General features: G+C 44.0%; 1 protein-coding gene across 1 annotated transcript; it reads right to left on the reverse strand.

The window, feature by feature from the left end:
- Positions 1 to 241: 241 nt before the first annotated feature.
- Positions 242 to 5,470, reverse strand: LOC125907329 (uncharacterized). The gene is made up of 2 exons (XM_049608948.1): positions 5,149 to 5,470; positions 242 to 3,885 (listed from the first exon to the last, which is right to left on the reverse strand). The coding sequence occupies exons 1-2, from the start codon at positions 5,468 to 5,470 to the stop codon at positions 242 to 244; spliced, it is 3,966 nt and encodes a 1,321-aa protein (XP_049464905.1).
- Between the last annotated feature and the right edge of the window lie 3,630 nt (positions 5,471 to 9,100).

The following is a 9,100-nucleotide window of genomic DNA, read 5'->3' on the forward strand; positions in this document are numbered from 1 at the left end:
TTCCTTTTCTTTCTTTGGTTTTTGCTGCTAATAATTACCGAAGCCGTTGTAAGAAATTGCTGGTGATGAAGAGAGGGAAAAAGCCTTTTCGTCCTCTATTTATTAATTTATGATCGATAGAGATGTGTACATCAACGGGCGCGGATGTGATCCGATCCGCAGTTCAAATCTGCACGATTCGCGTAGCTGCTCGAACATCCTCCCCACCTTGACGAATGTCAACAAAAAGTTGCTTCCTAGACTACACGTGGTTTTCGCTATCAGTTCTGAGCGGTAAAACGCATATTTTCGTGATCGGTCGCGTAATTATTCCCTTAGCTGTCTTAAGCGTAACGACGCGTACTATCTTGTCTTCACCGGGATGGATTTTAACGATACGCGCGAGAGGCCAACGAGTGGTGGGTAACGATTCGTCCATGAGGATCACTAACCTGCCGGGAAGTATGTTGCTGTTGTTGCTGCCACCACTTGCATAACATTTCTGCATTTCTTGTAGATACTCAGTGGCCCAATGCTTCCAAAAACGCTGAACCAAAAGCTGCCACTTCTGAAGATCATCTAGAGTGCAGGATTTCAGCTGGGTGTAGTCCGGTTCAGGCACGGCGAACATCGATGTGCCAATAAGGAAGTGTGCCGGTGTGAGTGCAGCTAGCTCGTTGGGATCGTCGGACAAAGGCAACAGCGGACGGGAATTCATCGCTGCTTCGATTTGGTGGAGCACAGTGCAGTAGCCTTCGTACGACAGCCGCGTATTGCCCAGGTGACGATAGAGGTGTCGCTTCGCCGTCTTTACTGCTGCTTCCCATAATCCGCCGAAGTGTGGAGCCTTTGGTGGGTTGAAATGCCAAGTGATTCCCCGGTCAGCACATCTAGTAGCCACGGTGTTGCGGTGTTGTTCGTCGTTGAACAGCTCAAAAAGCTCCTTCAGTTCACGTTCTGCGCCTTCGAAGTTTTTCCCATTATCAGAATGGATGTGGGCTGGCAATCCGCGTCGTGATGTGAATCGGCGTAGCGCTGCTAAGAATCCCGCCGTTGTGAGGTCTCCTACGAGTTCCAAGTGCACAGCTTTCGTAGCGAAACACACGAAAACGCACAGATAGCTCTTAGTAGCTGCTGCCTTCCGGTGCGCTGGCTTCAAGTAGAATGGACCGGCGTAATCCACTCCGGTTACAGAAAAAGGTCGGCTCGGTGTGATGCGGGATGGTGGAAGCTGGCCAACCGGCTGCCGGGCGAGTGCGGGATCTTGCCGAATACAGCGGAAGCAGTTTCTTGCAATGCTTTTTACCAAGCGACGTCCGTCCAGTGGCCAATACAGTTCTCTAATGCGGGATAGCAATAGCCTTCCACTAGCATGTTTCATCTCTTCATGATAATCTTCCGCAAGTAGACGGGTGAATTTGTGGTTCTTCGGTAGAACAGCTGGATGCTTGGACTGATACGGTAGTTGCGACAAGTTCAATCGTCCTCCCACCCGTATTACTTCTTCTGTATCCAGGAATGGGGTAAGTTTTCGTAAAGGTGATTGTTTCATCAATGCTTCTCCCTTTTTTAGCTGCTTGATTTCCGCGGAAAATGCATCTTGCTGGGCTAGTCTGCAAAGCACAATTTTTGCAGCATCCACGTACTTGGGCGTGATCGTCTTGGATGCATTGGTGTGCGGTATCGATCGCTGTGATCGCGCCTTCTGCTTGGTGTTGCGCACAAAACGTATGCAGTATGCAATGATGCGTACCATTCTGGTGAAGGATGAAGAAATGCCAAACCATGGATGAGTTTGTGTACAAACTAAAGCGGCACTCACCTGGCGTGTTTCTAGGTCCGCCTCATCGCTTGGTTCTGGATCTGAGCTGGGCCAATGGGACGAAGGTTGCACAAGCCAATCTGGACCGTTATTCCAAAGCTGATTCTGCGTGAAGTGTGCTGCCGACATGCCTCGGGAAACCAAGTCAGCAGGATTGGATGTGCCAGGAACGTGCCTCCATTGCCTTGGATGAGAGTAGTGTTGCACCTCAGCTACTCGATTTGCCACGAACGTCTTCCAGGAGTTGGGAGGTGACGCAATCCATTTTAGCGTCACTGTTGAGTCGGACCAGAAAAACGATTCGGCGCACACGATCTGCATTGCCTCCTTGACGCGATGATGCAGATGGGCGCCCAGGACAGCTGCGCTTAGTTCAAGCCTCGGCAACGTGACGCGCTTCAGTGGTGCCACTCGAGACTTCGAAGCTAATAGGCTGATGCGGACTTCTCCCGCCGCGTTTTCACAACGAGCGTAGACACATGCTCCGTAGGCGGCCTCAGAAGCATCGGTAAATGTGTGAAATTCTACTGTTGCATCTGGTAAGAGAGCGTAACGGTTAGTCCTGTACTCGGATAACGTTTTCCAGTCGCTCTGAATCGCCTTCCATTTTTTACAGATGTGATTAGGAACAGGTTCATCCCAGCCGGATTTGAGTAGCCATAGCTCCTGCATCAGCATCTTAGCACGCACGATCACCGGTGCTATCAATCCGAGCGGATCGTACATTTTGGCAATGCTCGACAAAATAGATCGCTTGGTCGACGTGGCTTCATCAGCCTCAGTGTTGGATTCAAAACACAGCTCATCCGATTCAGGCTTCCACGAGATGCCGAGTGCTTTGACCGTCTCGTTGGGTATAAAATGCAGCGATGAGTGTGTGCCGATATACTCGGTGCTTAAGCCGGAGAGTACGCTCAGATTGTTTGAGGTCCACTTGCGCAACTCAAACCCACCTTTGGCAAGTAGCGCTGATAACTCCTTACGCAGCTGAACAGCTTCGCGAACGTTATTGGCACCACCAATGAAGTCGTCCACGTAAAAGTTTCGTTTCAGGGCTGCAGGTGCAAGCGCATACTCAGTCCCTTCATCCTCTGCTAGTTGGATAAGTGTGCGTGTAGCCAGAAACGAGGAAGGTGCTAGTCCGTATGTAACGGTGTTGAGCTCATATACTTGGATCGGAGCTTGCGGCGAAAATCGAAAGAATATGCGCACCAATCGACAATCATCAGAATGCAGCAGTATTTGTCGGTACATTTTAGCTATATCTCCCACAAGTGCTATTTGGTAAGTGCGGAATCGCAACACAATATCAAGCACCTCGTCCTGCACGATTGGACCAACACATAGAATGTCATTCAAGGAATAACCGGTGCTTGTTTTTGCAGATCCGTCGAACACGACCCTTACTTTCGTGGTGGTACTGGAGGCTTTAAATACGGGATGGTGCGGTAGGTAGTACGCCCGTTCATCCCCACTATCTTTGTTCATGAGCGACATGTGCCCCAGCTCCAAATACTCCTTCATGAAGGCATGATAGTCTTCCTTGAGCTGTGGGTTGCGTTCTAGCCTCCTCTCCAGCAGCTCGAAGCGTCTCAAAGCGGTAGTTTTAGACAGGCCAAGCTTTTCCGTGAAGTCGGTCTGTTTGGGCAATCGTACAATATATCGACCCGACTCGTCGCGCTGAGTGGTTTCTTTATACAACGTTTCGCATCGCCGCTCATCAGGTGAGTACGGATCATTGACGCTTAACCCTTCCAGCTTCCAAAAGCGTTCGAGAGACTCCTCCAGGGATGCCATGCAGACGATTGTGGACGCGGCGGTGCAATCGGTCGGAGATGCAGGATTCTGAGGAGAGGTGGGACCAATCATGACCCACCCAAACACGCTGTTCAGCATAGTTGGAAGGTTCGGAGCAAGCTCGTGCGATTTTACGTTCGTAAAGAAGGAAGCGTAATGACGGGCACCAAGGATGAGATCAATCGGGGCTGATTTATCGAACTGCGGGTCAGCCAAAACAAATTCCGAAGGAATGTTCCAGCCGCGAGTGGAAACATCATGCGCCGGCAGATCAGCGATCACCTTGTCTACTATCAGAAAATCGACATCCAAGTCAAAGTGTTCAACACGTGAAGCAATTTGAGCTCGAACCGACCTCCTCACCGTTCTGGTGGATAGTCCTGCTCCTTTGAGGGTTATGTTAACCGTGCTACTTTTCAAAGCCAACCTCTGAGCAAGGCGATTGCTCATCAAATTGGGCTGTGATGCGCTGTCTAAGAGTGCACGCACAGGATGCAGGATGCCGTGTGCATCGGTTACATTCAGAAGTGCAGTTTGTAATAATATTTGTGAAGGTGATTGTTTTATTGCAGCTGCGTAGCTGCGTTGTATGCTAGCCGTGTGATCATCAGTGGCGTGTGTTGTGTGTGAAGGTTCATCTTGCGCAGCTAGCATTGGAAATGTAGTGGAAGATGTGCTGGGAGTGCTTTCAGTGTGAATCATTGTGTGATGCGCCAAGTTGCAATGACGACACTTGTACTGTGACGAGCAATCGCGGGCACGGTGATTGTCGCGCAGACAATTCAAACACAAGCGGGCATCAAGTACCTTACGGTACCGCTGGGCAGGATTCATGGCATTAAATCGCTGGCATTTTGTGATGGTGTGCGGCATATTGCACAACGGGCATTTATTAACATCGCGGTCAGTGGTAGCAAAACTAGCAGTGCGCGGAAAAATGGTGCGTCTTGGTGGTATCGGTGTTTCTATAGGTGATGGTTCGGGTTTGTTTACTAATAGCGTCTCGAGTACGCGCATACGGCGGTGCAAAAAGGCAATCAACGAATCGTAGCTCGGATTGTCATTGGTCGAAGCAAATTCTTCCCAATCGCGCAATGTGTTAGAGGGCAATTTTGTGCAAAGTAAATGCTCTAATATGCTGCTCCAGCCGTCAGTTTTCTCTCCCAAGTGATTTAGGGTTTTTTTGTGACGCTCGAACTCGTCCACTAACTGGTGCAGGGTTGTCGCACTTTCCCTCTTCGCTGGTGTGATGCCGAACATCGCTTGCAAGTGGCGTTTTTTCAGCAGATATTCATTCGAATATCGCTCAGCGAGTGTTTTCCAAGCTAATTCATAGCTGGAGGCGCTTATTGTAATGGCCTCGATCACTTGCGCTGCTTCACCTTTTAGGGCTGCGCGTAGATAATGGAATTTTTGTATTGGCGGCAAATCAACATTATCGTGAATCAAACACTCAAAGGTATCCCTAAAGGTCAGCCATTGCATATAATCGCCGTCAAACTCCGGCAGAGCGATGGTGGGCAGTTTTATGCCTTGTAGCGGGTTCCTACCGGCTCCTTGCTGCGACACTTCGCTGCGCGGAATTTCTCTATATTTCGCTTTCAATGCCGATTGAACGCGAATCAATCGCCGTTCAAAATCCTCCCTAAGGGCGGCATTGTGTGTCATCTCTTCAGCAGTGGTTGCACTGTCCTCCAGCTGCTGTTGAAGGTTCTCCAAATCCTTGCATATTTGGTCAAATTTGGCCATACGAGTTTCCACCTCGATAGAATCCCTATCGGGCTGGTAGTTTTGAAGAAACTCTTCGTAACGGGCCAAAATGGCAATCAAAATCGTTCGTCTCGACGACAAAATAAGCGGTTGAGCTGGCATCTTACTAAAACTGCGATTATCGTGTACGCGAGTGTAGTGTAAAGTGCAGTGTAACGGTCGGGCAGTGAAAGGCAAAGGTGTTTAGCACTTTATCGAAAAAATTGCGAATATTCAGGCTATCGGCACAATCCTGGTCACGGCACCAATGTTTCGTCGCGAATAGTTTTCGGATAAAGTTTCCTTTTCTTTCTTTGGTTTTTGCTGCTAATAATTACCGAAGCCGTTGTAAGAAATTGCTGGTGATGAAGAGAGGGAAAAAGCCTTTTCGTCCTCTATTTATTAATTTATGATCGATAGAGATGTGTACATCAACGGGCGCGGATGTGATCCGATCCGCAGTTCAAATCTGCACGATTCGCGTAGCTGCTCGAACAGCTTCGAAGGAGCGTGTCACCGTAATGTGTTGCTCAAATGCTTCCGGAACCCACAAATTAAAACTGCTAGTGGTCGGAAAATCTAAAAACCCTAGAGCATTTAAATGTATAAATGTAAACGATTTACTGGTTAATTATCTTAGTCAAAAAAGTGCATGGATGACTAAAGAAATTTTTCTTAATTGGTTTAGAGACGTATGGGCACCAGAGGTTGCATCTTTTTTAGCATCTAAAGGTCTACCCCAAAAAGCTCTTTTGATATTAGACAATGCTCCTTCACATCCTAACGAATCACTTCTGACGATGCACAACGGTATGATGAAAGCAAAATTTCTACCACCAAACGTAACGAGCTTGATTCAACCTATGGATCAAGGAGTGATATGCTTGTTGAAGCGTTTTTATCGAGCATCCATACTTAAAAACCTTTTAGATCAGGATGATCAAGTTTTAGAGTTCTGGAAAAAAGATGACTATTGTTGATGCCATATTTTCATTGGCTCAGGCTTGGGATAAGATTACGGATATAACTCTTCTTCGTTCTTGGTCCACGTAGATATCAACACTGCAAAATTATATGCTGATGGTTTGTTGGATTTCATGGACAGCAAGGGCTTTTGTTACAATGATAAAATCGCCATAAGAAAAATAAGGGCGAATATTGTAAGCATGATGCAAAATCAAGTCCAAACTAAAATCACGGACTTCTTTTCGAATAAATAATAACCACAACTTTTGAATAAAATTGTTTGTTTTGATTTTAACTCCCAAACCATTGAACTGTATCATATAAACCCATATCTGACAACCAAACTGACAGATTCTTTCATCCGTGTTATTCGATTATCCGGCTACCATCAAGTCCCGACACGCCCGGATAATCGGCGCTCCACTGTATGTTCATTGAAGGTCGCTCGCCGTTTTCGCTTGTGTTTACTCTAGGTTGATTTATTTTAAAATGTTTTTTTTTTAATATCCTACTAGGATCGTTTAAGTCGTTTGTCCAAGAACATATGTTATAGTCAGTGCAGTTGCATTTCACTTGATTGAATTTGACAATGAAATGAACAAAAATTAGTGGAAAAGAGTGTTAAATCTCAACATAGATTGGCGATATCTTTGATTATAATTATTGATATTCCATATTGCAAACTTTTTGACCCGCATGCTGCCCCGCAACATGTTTAATTGGCAATAGATATAATTAAATTTGATAAACAAATTCGGTCGAACGTCAGGCTTATTTACAAATTGCACTATATGATTAACATAAATACCCTAATTTACAATTTCCTCATTTTTTTAGCTCCCTTTCTATTCTCATCGTGTGCTTTCCTTTTCAATGCCTGCCTTTTGTTTAACTCTTCTTTATTTTTTTAAATTAATGTAGCGCATACGTATAATAATTCGCTGTTTTGAGAAGGCTTTTGCAATTTCTAATGGCAGTTCAGGCAATTTCCTACTTATCTTATTGGTCAATATTCTTACTATACTTTTTTTGTTTGAAAACTGTCCATTCATATGCGTTTTTAAAAAAATGGTTTCCATTTCACGGCATACATCCAAAAATGTTATAGATGGTTGGAATAAACCTCCAAAAGACAGATGCTGAACAAAAGAAGGAGGATTAGAATAACTATGCTCGGTATCATTTTCAAATGTATAACATCCTAAGTATAGATCTGGAAAATTATCTTTAAATTTTCTCCAAGGAATCCAACAACATACTCAAATCCATCTTCCTCTTGTTCATTAATCTCTGTTATTGTGCTGCTATCGGTACTACTATTATCATTCATATCATAAAACAAATTTGTATCCTTTTCTACAACGTTCATGCCTGGCAAAGATGGTTCAATATTTGCTCTTGAATACATGATATCAGACACGAAGTGTTCATTGCGGTGGTCATTTCTGTGAGTATGTGAGTCTGTTTCAGGTATCTGTTGCTCATCGTCATTGTCTTTGGTTGCTATGTGAGTTTGGTTTAATAGGACGGATGGAGACTTGCCTAATATAATATTTCTTATTCTATATAGGCAAGCCAATGGTGAAGGATGGTCATAGACACCCCCACGTTGTCTTAATTGAGAAAAAAAGTTTTCTAATACATCTTGGTTTAGCTGAAAGTGAAAAATAAATATAACAGTAAAACATTGATACCATTTAACATTTTTGACGAAAATATTACCTTGTTCGTTGAAATGTACTTTATTGAATGCTTGTGTACCATATCTCCGAATATTTTTTTTAATTGAAGTTATTTGCATGAGGATTGATTTTTGAAATGTTTGATGATTATTTTTACCTATCACTCTCATGTTATCGACCATTTCAAACATATCATCTAATGCTTTCACCTGATCTTCAGAACAAATAAAGGATTTCTTATAATCCAAACTAGCTCTTGGCGAATATGAGTTTGAAACACTAAACCAAAGGTCTACTTTTTCTATAAACTCAGCTAAATGTTTCGCATCATCGTTATTTGAATAACGCCTTAAAGTTGTTGCTGTAGTCCTCGATAATAATTGCGCTGCTAAGCTTACATTCTGCCGTTCGTGACTAGATTTATTCTGATCCTAGCCTAGAATCTACTAAGAGGCGCAATGGTTCAATCGTAATATTTTTATCTTTATATCTGAAACCAAGATCAATCAACCAGTTTCTTATTAATTTTAAGAGATGTGGAGCATCAGGTATTATATAAACATTTTTTTTCGTTATTGGATGCTCGAAATGGGGATTGAAATAGTCATGGGCGCCCAGCTGTTTCCAACAACCAATATTCGCAGAACAGTTATCACTAACAATCGCTGCGACATTTACTCCTTTCTCGTAAAATTTTTGAATTAAATCTACCATCTTTAGTCATTTTCGTGTCGAATCCGATGAAAACAGGCTGTTTCCACTGTATAAATAAGCCTCTGGCCATTACCACTTGTATATAATCATGTGGTCCTAAAATTTCATCCGTTGATTGATCATATTCTAAAACCCTTTGCACCTTCATTTCATCAAAACTTAGAATACATTCACGATCTTGTCTGGGCAATCCACTTGAAAAATTGCCAATAAAAACAAGAACATCGACCAATACGCCTTGCTTGAGGTTCATTTTTCTGGCATATTTTTGAAGTGTGGATAAAGCTGGCAAGGGATAGTGTAAGTCTATTGCTATGTACCGATAGGCTCGTTTTCCGAAATAACGCAACGTCAGTGCAGAGCTTATTTCTTCAATTGTCCATTGCACACG

The sequence above is a fragment of the Anopheles coluzzii genome, chromosome 3 (genome assembly GCF_943734685.1).
Source record: "Anopheles coluzzii chromosome 3, AcolN3, whole genome shotgun sequence".
Taxonomy (NCBI): Eukaryota; Metazoa; Arthropoda; class Insecta; order Diptera; family Culicidae; genus Anopheles; species Anopheles coluzzii.